At 39.0% G+C, this 17,375-nt stretch overlaps 1 protein-coding gene across 3 annotated transcripts in view; it reads right to left on the bottom strand.

The window, feature by feature from the left end:
• The window catches only part of LOC132395714 (eIF5-mimic protein 1), a 94,011-nt gene that overhangs the window by 8,745 nt on the left and 67,891 nt on the right, over positions 1 to 17,375 (bottom strand). For all 3 annotated transcript variants that reach the window (XM_059972659.1, XM_059972660.1, XM_059972658.1), the window contains exons 7-10: positions 14,191 to 14,300; positions 12,874 to 13,044; positions 7,009 to 7,155; positions 6,405 to 6,543 (exon numbers count right to left, since the gene is read on the bottom strand). In XM_059972659.1, the coding sequence (XP_059828642.1) occupies positions 6,405 to 6,543; positions 7,009 to 7,155; positions 12,874 to 13,044; positions 14,191 to 14,300 (567 nt within the window). The remainder of the gene's footprint in view (positions 1 to 6,404; positions 6,544 to 7,008; positions 7,156 to 12,873; positions 13,045 to 14,190; positions 14,301 to 17,375) is intronic.

The following is a 17,375-nucleotide window of genomic DNA, read 5'->3' as shown; positions in this document are numbered from 1 at the left end:
CTGAATTTTATATAAATTCCATCTCTTCCTTATCCCAAAGTTGTTGCCACTGTGACCGAATAGACTTTATAATTATGGCTTTTACCCCACCCTTATGCAAAGGCACCAATCCATTTATATCATTAATTTTAAGTGACTGCTTGACTAAAATGTCTGCCACCTCATTTCCTTCAATCTCAACATGGGCAGGGACCCATAAGAAATGTATACACAAATCTAAACAGGTGAGTTCCAATCTCAAGAAGAACGTCTGAACTACAATTTGAAATACTTGTTTTAATAGATGTCAAAAAAAGAGAATGAATCAGAGCACAGAAGTACATATATTCAGGGTGGATTTCCTTGGCCCATTCCAAGGCTAAAATAATAGCAAACATCTCAGATATGAATACTGATATTTTGTCTGGTGATCCTTTCTTAATAGTCACCTGAAACTTTGAAACAAAACCAAGAGCACCTAAAGAATCCATCATGGATCTTTTGAGCCATCTGTATGGATAAGTAAGAAACCATAGTATCGGCCAAGCATATACTGCTGAACTACCTGCACCACTGGTATACAAACAATCTTCAACGTGATCTTTTCATGAAGGCTTAAATTAATCACAGGCTGAGGGAAAAGCCATGGAGGAGAGACAAAAAGGGGTACATGGGGACCATACTCTACATTAAACAACCAAAGATTTTGGGCGCATTCATTTCTCATCCACCCAAAACTGAAGAGCTTACAAATGCAGTGCTCCCAACAATCTACTAATGTTGCCAATATTGGATGACCAACCTCATGTCAGTTGATGTTAACCCAATAAACAATTGCTAACTGCAACCTGTGTAGATAAAGGTAATTCACTCATTTCTACCAGTTATGCTGATATTGGTGATGATTTAGTAGCACTAGAACATAATCTCAATGCTTGAGCTTGAAACTTTAAGACCACTGGTGAGGCCAGCCAATAAACAACACATCCATAATCAAGATATGATTAAAGTTATATACATTTGTTTAAGTGACCTCCTACTCACAGCCTAATCACATCCAACTAAGCACCTGAGCACACTTAAGGACTTAATTCATACTTCTCCAGAATTTCATTCATATGCACATTCCATGTTAGTCTTGTGTCCATCCACATACCTAGAAACTACCACTGACTCTCGTTTAAGAGAGTTACCATGTAACTTGAGATCACTTGTGGGTGTAAATGTTCCTTTTAGAAAAAAAAATAACTTGAGTCTTTGTAACAAAAAATTTAAACTCCCACCAATGTCCCCATTCCTCCACTTCATTAATAGCTGCCTGCCGTTTCCTAACTATATAATTTATATTCCTGCCTCTCTCCCACACTACACCATCATCAGTATAATACAATTTGGAAATTGGTGCAGGTAGTTCAACAGTTATGAAAATATCATTAATCATAAAAAAGGAGTGGGCTACACATATTCCCCTGTGGAGTCCCATTCTCTATCTGATACTCCTCAGAAAATATTGTTCCCACCTGAATTTGTGTCTTCCTGACACATAAAAACTCTTCAATGCAATTGAACATTCTCATATTTTCAAACTTAAGCAGTAACCCTTGTATCCGTATCATATCATAAGCATTCTCTAACATCGGAGAACTGTGACCACTGATTCTTTATTAACATGGGCCTTGCGAATATCAGATTCCAAACTTTAACACTGACTATATAATCATTCTCCCTTTCCTAAATCCAAATTTTCCAAAGCTCTCCACAAATTAGAAAACCTTGCTATTATCTTACAAATAAGAAAGTTTTCCATCATCTTACATACATGTGAAGTAGTGAAATAGGTCTATAACTGGAAGAATATGATTGATCCTTACCGGGTTTCAATGTTGGGATAACAACCACTAATTTCCAGGAAGAAGGAAATCTCCATTCAACCCATATCGTATTAAAAAGTTCCAAAACGTACACAAGTTTCAATTTGATAACCATATAAGCATACTATAATAAGTATTTTTCCCAGGTGATGTCTGACCAGCACTATTAATAGCCCTTTTAAGTTCAGACAATGTAAATTCAACATCCAAGACATTCTTTATCCCCCAGCAATCTGAGGATTGCTTGCCAAAACAGTTTCTCTAAAAACCCTCTCTTCTTAAACAGCCTGAACTACGTACACTGACATATATCATTTTACTAATAGTTCTGTCTTTTCAGAGTCAGTAACTGCAACCTTCTCCCCACCATACAAAACAGGTAACGCATCAAGTTTTCTAACTCACCTCATTTTTCATACCACACCACAAACTTCCCCTGCCTACCTCTTTCCCAATAGCACATTCTCCACAAGTAACACTACCCAATTTTCCAAAGAGCTTTTATTCTGCACTTTCACAGCACCTTTTCCATTTGTCCATCCACCAGGAAATGTATTTCTTTTTATTATCACCCAAGCATCTGGGATTTGCTTCCTTAGCTATTGAGTTGAGTACAAAGCATTAATACTAAACTTGATATCCTCCAAAACCAAATGACAGAAAATCAACTTTCACATAAATCAATCACACCACAATTTAAGATTAAGATTTATTTCTTAAATCCTTCTCACAACATGAGGGAGTAAGAATCTTTATGTTCTGTGTCCGTCGCAATGTACAAGTAAATGTGGGGGAATTATTACCCAGACACTAAAATTGTATATGAAATTGTTTTGAATGCATACATGTACAGTCAGATACACAATCAGATCAATGTGTACTGATGAATTTGATGGCACTGTGAAAGAAGCTGTCCTGGAGCACGTTGGACCTGGCCTCAATAATGCAGTACCGTTTTCTAGATAGTAGCAGCTGAAACCGTTTGTGGTTGGGGTTACTGGAATCCCTGATGATCCTCCAGGCCCTTTTTACACACCTGCTGCTATAAATGACTGGAAAAGAGGGAAGTTCACATCCATAGATGCGCTGGGCTGTCTGCGCCACTCTCTGCTGTGCCCTGTAACTCAGGGGAGTCCAGTTCCCATTCCAGACAGTGATGCAGCCAGTCAGCTGCTCTCGATTGTGGCCTGTAGAAAGTCCTGAGGATCTGGGGACTCATACCGAACTCCTTAAGCTGTCTGAAGTGAAAGAGGCATTGTGCTTTTTTTCCCCACTACACAGCTGCTACGTACAGTCTTATTAAATTTGCCTATTTAAAATTGTATCTGAAGATATTGGAATCTTTCCTGTTGTACAAGTTATAGGGAAATGATCACTCCCCACTGTTGTACCATTCTACACTTCCTAGTTGCTCTAACCTCAGATACCAGTGCAAGATCTATAGCAGAAACAGTATTACTAAATATACTTATCTTCGCATTCCTACAATCTTACAAGCACACCACTTTTCTTCCATAAAGTCTTCCATCACCATCCCTTTCACATGTGTCACTACAATCCCACATAGTACTTTGACCATTAAAATTACCACACCATAACTTTATTTTTCCCCATTTCCACCCACATTTCCAATATATCAGCTTCGCGAAAGTTTAAAAAAAAATTATCTTTACTATTCTTTCACCAAGTCTCAACCACAATTGCCTCATAAACAACTCCAACTTTCATAACTTTAAATGCTATTTCATTTTTGATAAAGGTAGCCGGTCCCCTCCATTACACATCTTAAGTCAACACAACCTTCTATCATCAAACTTAGACAAAATATGAACCAGGCTTCCTGTATACATGTAACATCAGGTTTAGTTAGTAAATCTTCCATAAATTTCTTAAACACTTGACCATTACCCAATAGGCCACTAGCATTTCATTGTAAGATTAGAAAAATCATTAAAAGCCCTCATTTTAAGTCTGAGCATTATTTACTCCTTGTAAGGCATTGTTAATAACTTCTAGAGTTAAGTTTTTCATCTCTAGATGTTTTTCAGCAGCTTTCAATATTTTAATTTTTTTCTGTTCTTTTGGTTTGTGCTGCACAATTTGCCACACTTGCTATGTAAGTGACAAACTTTAGTTTACCAACAATCAACAAATTCTGCACTTTACACATTCTCTTTAATCCATCTGTATTCCGGATATTAATAGAACCTGTTGACACAGTCTTCTGTACTTTCTGAAGAGCCTCTGCATATGAAACACGCTGCACTTCCACAGTTTTCTTATATACAGGGCACCCTGCAAAAGCAGAGCTATGTTCTCCTCCACGGTTGCCACAATTTGGCTGACTGCTTTCTCCACAATTGCAGAAATCATGTTCTCCACCACATCTACCACACTGCTCATCACCTCTCCACACAGCAGCTACAAGACCAAACTTCTGGTGTTGAAAACATCTGAGTGGGCAGCACATAGACTCAAACCATAGAGTAGAACTCATATATAACCTAAACTAGCTCTATCCAGCAACTCTGATTCCATTAAACTTAACTAACACCAATAAACTACCAGTTTTTACTCTACTATGAAACACTTAAATGTTTATCATCATTTCCTCCAACTTATTTTATTTTTAATCATTTACTTACAATTTAATTTATTTACAATTTATTTTTAAATTGGTCCATGAATACATCTAGAGACACTCCTGTGATTACTCCTCAAAACCATCATAGTTCCTTGGTGTTACTTTCCTTCCTCCAAAACTTTTAACCCGAAAGCCTTCTCACACTGCTTAGTATCGTTACAAAGTACTGAGGGTGTCCAATCTCTTAAAGGTGTTGCACCCACAATATCTCTTAATGCTTTTTCTCAAATCCTTAGTTAATCTAATTAGATTGATATCAGAAATAAGTCCACACTCAAAATTCAAAAATACCTTAAGCACTTTCTCCCTTCTTTTATTTACTGCCTTCACCACTTGACAATAAGCAACTACAATCCTCAATTAATTGCTTTATTTTCCCCCGTTTCCCAAAAACCTGCCATTCGCCTTCTTTCATACAACTCCTATCACCTAATAGGACCTCCCATTCATTACATTCTTCATTTCTTGTCATCTGAACAAACCCCACCTCCCTTCAAGTAGGCTCAGTCCTCCAGCTTCTCACTCCCCAAATGAATCCCCAGAGAAGCAGGTTTTAGGACTTACTGGCGAGTTTCATTTAACAGGGATCTTAAAAAAAAGGCACATCTGCTAATCATTAGTTAATAATTAATTGGCTAATTTATAACAACCAATAAAAAGAAAAACCAAGGGAAAAGAAAAAGGTCAAGTAGAATGGCCATTGTGACTGTGGGCCAGTGTAAGGGTGGGAAGCCAAGGCAGTGTTGTGAAGAAACGGAGTAAGTGGGCCATAGGTGTAGGAAGTGAGAGTAACTCTTTTACAATAGTCTTCAGTGAACAGACACGGGTAAGAACAAGTAAGATTTGATAGTGCTGTTATCCTTTGTTCTTTACTCTGGGTAGGCAGGATGTAGACTACAGCACGAGTAGTTATGAACTGACTCAAAGAGCCAAATTATTTTTAGAAAGAAAAATTGGTTTTCTCTTCTTATTTTGGCTCCGCACAAGCCTGCACCAACTCCACAGATATAGTGAATCTATTAGTTGGATAGATTAATCGATCCTAAAACCTAGAGCTTCTCAGTGTAGAGTAAAAGCAACATCTGATTCCCCATTGAACAAAAATTTACAGCAGTCATTTTGTCTCTGATTGAAACCCAATGGTTGAACAGAAAGCATTCTTGAGAGAATTATCATCCTTAAAGTAGAATTTATTGCAGCATTAAGCAATATAAGTATTTCCATAAAATACACTTAATTTCCATTTGGTATACAAATATGTTAATTATTTATAAAGGAACTTTCTAGTCACTCAGAATTCCCTTTCCACTATTTATTGTATTGGTACTTACTGATTGGTTTTGCTTACAAGGGCCATTATAAATTGATCATAGTTTTTCAACCAATGACAGATTCAAGGGAGGAACAATACAGTGTTAAAGATGTTTGTTTTTAAATTAAAATCAAAATTTACTACAATCCATTGCTTATTTGTTTACTTCATCCACCAAGTAAAGAATGTGAGAGTCAGCTGCTCCCAATTCTGCACTGGAAGTTGAACACTCTCCAATTTTGCCACCTTTCCTGTAATTCTTTATCAGACAGTTCCGCTGAACAGAAAGTGATTCATGTAGGAAAATATCATACATGAACATTGCCCATCATGCTATGGAAAATTTGATAACAGCCCAGTATTTTACAGTCATTTGCCATCACATTTAATTTCCCTCTATTTTATCATTTCTTCCACTTCAATGACAGTGTCCTGAACATGATCTCTTAAAATATAACCAAATCTTTTATGTAAAAATCACATGCTTAACTTGTGCAAGGTGAGAGTGAACATTCAAAACAGATAAGTTATCTCATGTAATCTGCAGACATTAACTGTAGCAGATTGTCCTTTGAAGAAAATTTGCCAATTTCTTTACCTTTGTAAAATAGCACAACAATTTTCTGGAACGCCTTCATAAAATGGATATTGTCATAACAATACTCCTGAATCTTCTGGAGCAGGGTCAACTCTGACTGACCTTGGGTACTGAATACTGCAAGGAGCGGTGCATATTGCTGAAAAACAGTAAAACCAATTTAGCTATCATTTACTTGCACAACAAATTTCAAATTATTACATTACTGAGTTCAGTTTTTCTATAATTTGAAGTAAAACTTGATTTTCTCATGTATGTTCTGAATAAAAAAAGCTACAATTTTACAATTCATAATGATAATGTACACTTATTAAAAATTTGAATCCATTTATTTTACTATATTAAAATTGTGTTTGCTTACTTACTTTCCCAAAAGTTTCCTGTCACAATGCTTTGTGCAGAAATATATCAGTCAAAATTTACCTATTTAGATATTTCTAATTAACATAAATTGACAAAACAATGGCCATTTTCCAGGCATTATTACATATTAACAAATGGTTTGATAATAAATACTGTATGTTCCAATATCTATTTTAACAACCAGAATTTAAACAATAGCATGGAGCCAAATTTACTCAAAATTTTGCTTTCATGTCCATACCTTGAGATGTTTTAAAGCTTGTTCTGTGACCAGTTCCTCTTTCTTATTCCATTCAACAGCATTCATTACACAGGTCCACAGTAAACCAATTACTGCCTGTTCTGGAAGATCGTTTCTCTTCATCTCTTCCTTGACATACAGGACTATCTGAAGGATACAAGTTTTACATGAAGCTCAGTTCACTTGGAGGCAATGGGTTTTTTTGTACCCCATGTCTCCCTCTTCCCCCTTCATGGAAAACACAATTCCTTGGTGCAGTAAGGTTGAGCTCTGAAGGACCGAGAAAACTAATGTGGCAGATTTTGACATGGGCCTGACTGAGCATTTTATTTTGTCACAACTATGACCAATTAAGTTGTCACATGATTTCTGTTTAAAAATGAAGCATTCAAGGTTCTAACCACTCAGTATTTCCCCTCAGATATTTTTGTTTTGGTACGTACAGATTAATTATGCTTACAGGGACCATAATAAATTGATCATAATTATGCAGCCAATGAAAGAGTGAACTTTAGAGTCGATATAAGGGAATTTAATTATAGTTATACAGGAACACAGCATGGAAACAAGCCCTTTGGCATATCCAGTCCATGTCAGTCTGATTTTCTTCCTAATCCCATCTATCTGCACCCATTCACTGTCACCCATGTACCCATTCAAACTTCTGCAATGTTACACAGGAAGACAGAAAACCTACAACACAATGCAGGTCCACAATGCTGTGCTGAACATGTACTTCCTTTAGAAATTACTTAGGGTTACCCATAGCCCTCTATTTTTCTAAGCTCCATGTATCCATCCAGTAGTCTCTTAAAAGACCCTATCGTATCCACCTCCACCACCGTTGCCAGCAGCCCATTCCATGTAATCACCACTCTACGTAAAAAAAACTTACCCCTGACATCTCCTCCGTACCTACTTCCAAGCACCTTAAAACTTTGCCCTCTCTGTTAGCCATTTCAGTCCAGGTAAAAAGCCTCTGACTATCCACACGATCAATGCCTTGTACTCCTCTCATCCTCTGTCACTCCAAGAAAGAAAAGGCCGAGTTCACTCAACCTATTCTCATAAGGCATGCTCCCCAATCTAGGCAACATCCTCATAAATCTCCTCTGCACCCTTTCTATAGTTTCCACATCCTTCCTGTTATGAAGTGACCAGAACTGAGCACAGCACTCCAAGTGGGGTCAGACCAGGGTCCTATATAGCTCCAACATTACCTCTTGGCTCTTAAACTCAATCCCACGACTGATGAAAGCCAATGCACCACATGCCTTCGAACCACAGAGTCAACCTGCGCAGCAGCTTTGAGTGTCCTATGGACTGGGACCCCAAGATCCCTCTGATCCTCCACACTGCCAAGAGTCTTACCATTAATACTATATTCCGCCATCCTATTTGACCTACCAAAATGAACCACCTTACACTTAACTGGGTTGAACTCCATCCGCCACTCCTCAGCCCAGTTTTGCATCCTATCGATATCCCGCTGTAACATCTCAGAGCTCTCTACACTATCCAAAACAACTAACTTAACTTAAGTTAAAGTTGAAGTCTGTCCCGAGCCTTATAGGCTCATCAGGCCGGTGCTTATGCCGGTTTCTGTGGCGTGAAGTGACTGAGAGTACGAGACTCTACACCAGATAGGACACCAGCATTTTGCCGGTACCCATTTTTAGCTGGGTGGACTGAAGCAATGTGTGGTTAAGTGCCTTGCTTAAGGACACAACACACTGCCTCGGCTGGGGCAAGAACTCATGACCTTCAGAACCCTAGTCCACCTTAACCACTTGGTCACACATATTTCCCCTTACTCCAATTAAACGATTCCCTAACTTGTCTGTTCCTACCCCCCTCCAATGCTATGGTAAAGGAGATAGAATTGTGATCACTATCTCCAAAATTCTCTCCCACTGAGAGATCTGACTCTTAACCAGGTTCATTTCCTAATACCAGATTAAGTACAGCCTGTCCTCTTGTCGGCTTATCTACATATTATATCAAGAAACCTGCCTGAACACATCTAACAAACTCCACCCCATCTAAACCCCTTGCTCTAGGGAGATGCCAATCAATATTTGGGAAATTAAAATCTCCCACCACGACAGCTGTTATTATTACACCCAGTAGAGTTATTGACCTCTTCCTGCTCCTAACTTCCACCCACAGAGACTCTGACAATTTACATCGACAACCCACACAGACAATCTGTCTATGACGTCCTCCTTTTCTGCAGCCGTGACGCTATCTCTGATCAGCAATGCCACGCCCCCACCTCTTTTGCCTCCCTCCTCGTCCTTTCTGAAACATCAAAAGCCTGGCACTCCAAGTAGCCATTCCTGCCCCTGAGCCATCCAAGTCTGTAATAGCCACAACATTATTGCTCAAAGTACTGATCCACGCTTTAAGCTCATCAGCTTTGTTCCTAATACTCCTTGCACTAAAATAGACACATCTCAAAACTTCGGTCTGACCACATCCCTTCTCTTATCACCTGGCTATCCTCCCTCTCACACTGTCTACAAGCTTTCTCTATTTGTGAGCTAACTGCTCCTTCCTCCCTCTCTTCAGTTCAGTTCCCACCTCCCAGCAATTCTGGTTTAAACTCTCCCCAATAGCCTTAGCACACCTCCCTGCCAGGATTGGTCCCCTTGGATTCAAGTGCAACTCATCCTTGTTGCACAGGTCACGCCTGCCCCAAAAGAGGTCCCAACAATCCAGAAATGTGAATCCCTGCCCCCTGCCCCATTACAATTGAACCTGCATCTACCATTTCTGCCAGCAGCTCATTCCACACTCGCAGTACCCAACAAGTGAAGAAGATCCCCCTCAGGATCATCTTAAACCTTTCACCAATCACCTTTCCAGCTCTAAGCTTCATCCCACCCCCTTCAGTCTTCTATCATTTCCCCCTCCCCCCACTACTTTCAAATCTCTTAGTATCTTTCTTTTCAGTTAGTCCTGATGAAGAGTCCGAAACATCGACAGTGCTTCTCCTTATAGATGCTGCCTGGCCTGCTGTGTTCTGCCAGCATTTTGTGTGTGTTGTTTGAATTTCCAGCATCTGCAGATTTCCTCGTGTTTGCTTGTTAAATATTTCACCTTTCACTCTAAACACATAACTTCTAGTTCTAGTCTCACCAGCTTCGGGGTAAGGAGACTGCATTTATTTACCCTATCTATAGCCATCCTAATCATCGATACTTCTGCAAGATCTCCCCTCACTCTCCTAAGCTCCAGTGAATGAAGTCTTAACCAAGTCTTCAAATCCCGGCAAAATCCCCGTAAATTTTCTCTACTTTCTTTCAAACTTAATGATATCTTTCAGTAGGTAGGTGACTACAACTGAACACAATATTCCAATTTAGGGCTCACCACTGTTTTATACAAGTTCAACGTAACACCCTAACCCTTGTGCTCAATGCTCTAATTTATGAAGCCCAAGGAGCCTAAAGCTCTCTTTATGACTGTGTCTACCTGTGACCTTTGAGAAGTTATGGATCTCTATTCCCAGATCCCTTTGTTCTACCATACACCTCAACCCAAGGACAAATCCAATCCTTTGTCATAATTATCTTGAAACTATTGGAATTGTGATCACTAGATCCAGAATCATTCTTTCTCTACTTTGGACATCTATGATTAAGGAAACTTTCCTGAACACATTTGACAAACTCTATCCCATCCAATCCCTTTACAGTATCAGAGTTCCAGTCAATATGAAGAAAGTTAAAATCATCTACTATTACAACCTTATTTTTCTTGCAGCTACCTGCCATCTCCCTACAAATTTGCCTCTCTAAATCCTGCTGACTTTTGGAAGGTCAAAAATACAGCCCTATTAACGTGATCATACATTTCTTATTCCTCCGATCCACCCATTTTTCCTCAGTAGACAAGCTCTCTGGTCTATCCTCCGAGCACGGCTGTGATATTTTCCCTGATGAGTATTGCCACCCCTGTAATATCCCCCCCCATTGAAGATTCAAAGTACATTTATGTTTGAAGTATCTATTCAAATTACAGCTCCCAAGATTCACCCTCCCGCTGGCAGCCACGAAACAAAAAACAACACCATGGAACCCGGTCAAGAAATCATCAAACACCTAACGCCAAAAAAAAAACTGCACAAATAGCAAAAAACAAGTGAACAACACATAGAATATCAAACATCTAACCAGGAATCCAGTAGTATTCAGTGCCGAATTGCTATCCCACTGCAGGCCGTGGGCCATTCTTTGTTGAAATGCCCTAGTCTCCATTGATTGTCCCAATCAAACCACTCAAAAACAACAAAAAAGAGTAACCAGAATCCAGGAACGCATGCAACATGAACCTCAAAGTCACCCAAAGCAAGCCCACAGCCTCGCCGATCAATTCTTGCAAGGTGGATCCCAAGAATCCTGTACTTTACTTGGACAGCAGCTAGCACGTGGGACACGGAGACTAGTCAAATGCAGCCAGACAGCGCCAAATGCCTGTCTTCCGCTCTCATCCTTGTGAACTTCAACCTTGCTCGATATCTCAATTGGTGAGAAGCAACAGAGTAGATCTTGAGTTTGCATGGAGTCTCCAGATCGCACACTTTGATCCAAACTTCACCAAGCTCCCTCGGAGACAGCAGAGCACCACATCATTCAATCGGCCCAAAACCACACTATTAAAATGTAAATCACACATGCAGCTTAGTAGTAGAATCAATTTGAAAGAAGTAAGTTCACCGCAAGTCACATTGTTCACTGGTGTCATCTTACAGTGATCATGTGTAAAACTTCAGAACCCTAGAACACCGAGTTTTCAGTGATGCCCCTCCTGCAGCTAATAATCACAACATCATAATTCCACTAAGCTCTTATGTTCATCTGCCTTATCTACATAACTCTTTACATTGAAATATTCACAACTGCATTCATTTCCCCTGCTCTCCTACCACTTATTAAAATATTTCTGGTTAAATGTACAGGTTAAACCTCTTGGTTATACACTTGTACAAGTGAAAAATCAAAAAAAAACCTTTGCAACCAATAGACATAATGCACTTTAACCATCAATCAGTTTATCAACCTAAAACATTAATTTGTTTCCCCCACTTCAAAACTTCTTCAGATTCAATGATTATAGTCACCAATAGTTACACTTAGGTACTATGTGGCCACCGAATGCAGCTTCACTCTCCTTCCTTCAGTTATATCAGTTTATAGCCCCTAAAGTAATCAAACATAAAATGACCTACAAAATATAACACACAGGTTTGTGAATATTTATCAATGTAAAAGAATCAATTTATCAATAAAAAGAATTTTAGGATGTATATTTCTCTGACATTAAATGCATCTATTGTTTGCTGGTAACTAATAAAATTGGACTACATCCATAATTACCTCTCAAGGACAGGAGATGGGACAATTGCATGTGCATCTGCCTTATATCTCCATAAATAAATACTGTATCAACATCCTAGTTACTCAACTCTCAGTGGGTCAATGACCAGAGCTTGGGACCAGCAGTGAATCAGCTAACCTTTCATCAAGATCTATGCTAAACTGACAGAAGTGAATCCTGAAATAATTTGGAAATAAACAAAAAAATTCAACAACCACAGTGTTAACTATAACCTGAAAGTAATATGGATACTCAGACACAATGTCAATCACATACTTATTGAATTAAATATTGACTTTGAAAGGACATGGCTTTCTTTCTGATGATGCCCTACTTTGAATTAATTTTGTTATCATTGAAATTCAATAACTGTGCTTTATGCTAAATAACATGTTTATCTGATCTATTAATAATATCTACCTGCCCAATTATCTGGTAAATAACATTTAGTGATGTTTTCAAGCCAGCTCATATTTAACTTACCTCCCTTATGGGGCATTCCTGAGAAAGTTTCTCCTTCAGTTCTTTTTGCAGTTCTTTGCGAGTTCCCAGAGATTGCTGAACTCGTAGGAAGTCAGATAGCTCTTTCAGTCCAGCATTGGTAAAATATGTAGCAAAATGTTCAAAGTTTTGTTTATTAGCTGGAAAGAGTTCCTGCGATGGAACAGCAAGATTTAATTATTCACAATATAACAAAAATGCAGAGGACTCATGGTATAACTTTGGATACATGTTAATATATACATAGTAATTCAACTGGATGAATTTACAGTTGCAAATATTTTAAGAACTTTTTTAATAAAACAAAATCAATCAAGATAATGCCATGTATGTGCAGAATTAACAACACATTTTTGGGTGAATTTGCTTAAATATGACCTCTTTTTCCCCCTTAATAAGGGCTTGGTTAGACCACACTTGGGAGAATTGTAAACATTTCTGGGTCCTTTAACTAAGAATAGATGTGTTGGCAATGGAGAAAATCCCGAAGTTCACAAGGATGATCCCAGGAATGAAAAGGTTAACATGAGGAGTGAATGATTGCTCTGTGCCTGTACTCACTGGACTTTTGAAGATTGAGATGGAGATCTCATTGAAAGCTATTGAATACTGACAGACCTGGATGGATCAGATGTTTCCAGTAGCGGGAGAGTCTAGGACTACAGGGCATAGCTTCAGAAATAAAAATACGTCGTTCGGAAAAGATAAGAAGTTTCTTTTGTCAGTGGGTTGTAAATCAATGGAGTTCATTACTACACATGGCTGTGGGGTCAAGTCATTGGATGTATTTAAACAGAGGTTGATAAGTTGTTGATTAATAAGGGTGTCAGAGGTGATGGGGAGATGGCAAGGCAATGGGGTTGCGAGTGAATGATAAATCAGGCATGATCAAATGGCTGATCGAACTGATAAGCCAAGTGGCCCAATTCTCCTCCTACGTCTTATAGTCCTTTGCTCTAAAAAGTAATTGAGCACATTATTTTCCCAGAATTATTTACTGTACATATTTCTATAAAAACATTAGTGAACTGCTTTCCTTATTAAAAATGACTTTCACAAACATAGCTACATATAGATAATTAACAATGAGCATTTTGTCACTGTTGCTTTCAATCTTTACAGCTTTGACTTTTAATTGACATTGCTTCTAAAGTCTCCTTACAACTATGATGTTTTGTTTTTATCTTCCTTTTCCTTTCAATCCAGTCTAGACTACTAGAATTTGCCAAGTAGGTTTTGGTTTTTTTATTTTGAAAACACTTAGTTACATTTCTTTAAAATATGGATTAGATCACTCACCAACAACTTCTTGTCCAAGTTGGATTTTCTGAGGGATGTGGTAACAGCATTTGCATCTTTTTCTGACATCCAAGATTTAAAAACTTTTACAGCAAATGATGCAGATATTCCTGTTTTATAAAGTTTAAAAGCATGATTTTAGAAATCTACTTCACCCAAGGAGCCTGACAATACCTGAGATAATATATAGGCCGCATCCTAACATAAAATATCTTCTGAATCTATAATTCTGCTTGGAGCAGAATTGAGCAGGAACTCAGCTTGTTATTTAAAAGCATTCTGGAAAGCCATCCAAGAAACAAAAAAAAAATCTATATAAACAGTCCATTTCTTACCCTCATCAATTATACCATGTATTGTTTGCCTTAAAGTTCAAGTAACTGACAATTTAAAAATATTAATTTTCTTTCTGATAATTTGGTTGGGAAGGACGGGGGTGGGGTAGGGTCAGGATTCAACTTAACAGGCAGTGCGGAGGATCAGAGGGATTTGGGGTCCGAGTCCATAGGACACTTAAAGCTTCAATGCAGGTTGACTCTGTGGTTAAGAAGGCATACGGTGCATTGGCCTTCATCAGTCTTGGGATTGAGTTTAAGAGCCGTGAGGTATGCTGCAGCTATATAGGACCCTGGTCAAACCCCACTTGGAGTACTGTGCTCAATTCTGGTCGCCTTACTATAGGAAGATCGTGGAAACCATAGAAAGGGTGCAGAGATTTACAAGGATGTTACCTGGATTGGGGAGCATGCCTTATGAGAATAGGTTGAGTGAACTTGGCCTTTTCTCCTTGGAGCGACAGAGGATGAGAGGTGACTTGATAGAGGTGTACAAGATAATGAGACATTGATCGTGTGGATAGTCAGAGGCTTTTCCCCAGGGCAGAAATGGCTAGCACGAGAGGGCATAGTTTTTAAGGTGCTTGGAAGTAGGTACAGAGATGTCAGGGGCAAGTTTTTATACACAGAGAGTGGTGAGTCCGTGGAATGGGCTGCCAACGACGGTGGTGGAGGCAGAAACAATAGGGTCATTTAAGAGACTCCTGGATGGCTACATGGAGCTTAGAAAAATAGAGGGCTGTGTGTAAAGCCTAGGTAGTTTTAAGGTAGGGACATGTTCTGCACAGCTTTGTGGGCCGAAAGGCCTGCATTGCGCTGTATGCTTTCTATGTTTCTATTACTCATCCAATTGGAAACCCTTGATTGGGTGAAATAACAGTTTGATCCCTGCAATATATTACCCTTCACTGATTTTAGTGTGGGGTAAAACTAAGCAGGTTTAAAACTAGAGTTCCCTTCAATCCAATCAAATATGAAGGACAGATTAGAACTGCATCATGCGATTGCCATCAAACTTTTTGGATGTACATGTAATTGAATCTTCCCCAGTAATGTGCTTAACTCACAGATTCAGGACATCATCTCCACTGAACCAATGTGACATTTCCCAATGCCAACGCTTGTCATCTTGTAAGAGTTTTGGTTGGAATTGATCATAGAAGTCTGAAATTGGATCGTATATGTACTACAGTGCTGTGTAGGAGTTGGTTGGGACCAACTCATTTTATACTTGAGTATTATATTTATTGCATTTTATTTTAAAGCACTAAATCCATCTTCATTCTCGTGCAGGTGCAGAATGTAAATATTAGATGCATTTTTAATTCATACACCAAGATGTTGTTCATTGACTTCAACTCGGCATCTAATACGATCATCCTCAGAGGCTGAAGGATAAATTGTCCTCATTGGGACTCAACAGCCCTCTCCGTAACAGGATGGACTTCTTAACGGAAAGACCCCAGTCAGTCTGAGTTGGCAGGAACATCTCAAGCTGAAGCACTGGTGCCGGACAGAATTCTGTGCTCAGTCCGCATCATCGCGGAAGATACAACAATGATTGACTTCACCAGCAACTATGATGAGTCAGCATACAGAGAGGAGATGGAGGGACTTGTCAAATGGTGTGAGAACAACAACCTGAACCACAACATGGACAAGACAAAAGAGATGTTTGTGGACTTCAGGAAGGCACAGCCAACCACTCTCCATTGCACGTCAATGGCTCTGCTGTGGACAGGAAGTTCCTTGGTGTGCACATAACAGACAATCTAACCTGGACCCACAAGATCTCCTCACTACTCAAGAAGGCACAGCGGCATCTACCCTTCCCGAGGAGATTAAGGCAGGCAAGGCCATTGCTTCCATTTTAATAACTTTCTACAGGAGCACCATCGAGAGTCTCCTGTATGGCTGCATCATTGCGTGGAACGGAAGCTGCAAGGCATCGGACCACAGGACCTTACAGAGGCTCATAAAAACAGCTGAGAGGACCATCAGCATCTCCCTCACACCTATTTGTAACATTTACTGGGAGTGTTACAGACAAAGGGCCCAAAACATTGTTGAGGATCCCTAGCACCCCTCCCATAATCTCATTGACCCACCACCATCAGGAAGGAGATACAGGAACATCAGGACTAAGACTGCCAAGACTGGGTAACTGTTTCTTCGCCCAGGCTGTGAGATTAACGAATACCCTGCCACCACCGAGGTCTCGTCACTAGGACAGCAAGCTGTTCACTGCATACCTGTGCTGTCCTTTACTACGCGCATTTTGAATTATAATTTGTTAATTTTGTATAATAGTTTGGTTTACGTGCTGTATGTGACATATGTTGTGTGGGTACACCGTGGTCCAGAGGAACACTTTTTTTGGTTGTATACATGTACAATCGGATGACAATAACCCTGAATTTGAACTTATTATTGCTTTTCAATCTGCTGCACTAGTACTTAAATGTTTATGAATCTGAAATATTTTAAGCATAGCTTTGACAGGAGAGGAGCCTCTGTTATAGATTGTTGGGATACTCTTGAGTTGATTGCAAGTTTAAGCAAAACACTAATCTTTGTTCAATTCAGATATATATCTCAACTGAATTGAAATCCAGAGGTTTTCCCTTTCCCTGCTATTAAGACACCATCAATATTGTCAGTAAAGATACTTATTTCAAATGAATAAGGAAAATCACAATATTCAGGATTAGCTTCTACAACCATTACCTATAGTCTATTTGGCTAAAGTGGTAATGGTAAAAACAAGTGGGTAATGGGGTGGCAGAAATGATTATGCAAACTGGAAATCATCTTGAAATTAAATACAAGTTTTAGTTAAGCAAAATTTAT

This window comes from Hypanus sabinus, chromosome 6 (assembly GCF_030144855.1).
Source record: "Hypanus sabinus isolate sHypSab1 chromosome 6, sHypSab1.hap1, whole genome shotgun sequence".
In the NCBI taxonomy this organism is placed as follows: domain Eukaryota; kingdom Metazoa; phylum Chordata; class Chondrichthyes; order Myliobatiformes; family Dasyatidae; genus Hypanus; species Hypanus sabinus.
This window is presented reverse-complemented; position numbering and strand designations above follow the sequence as displayed.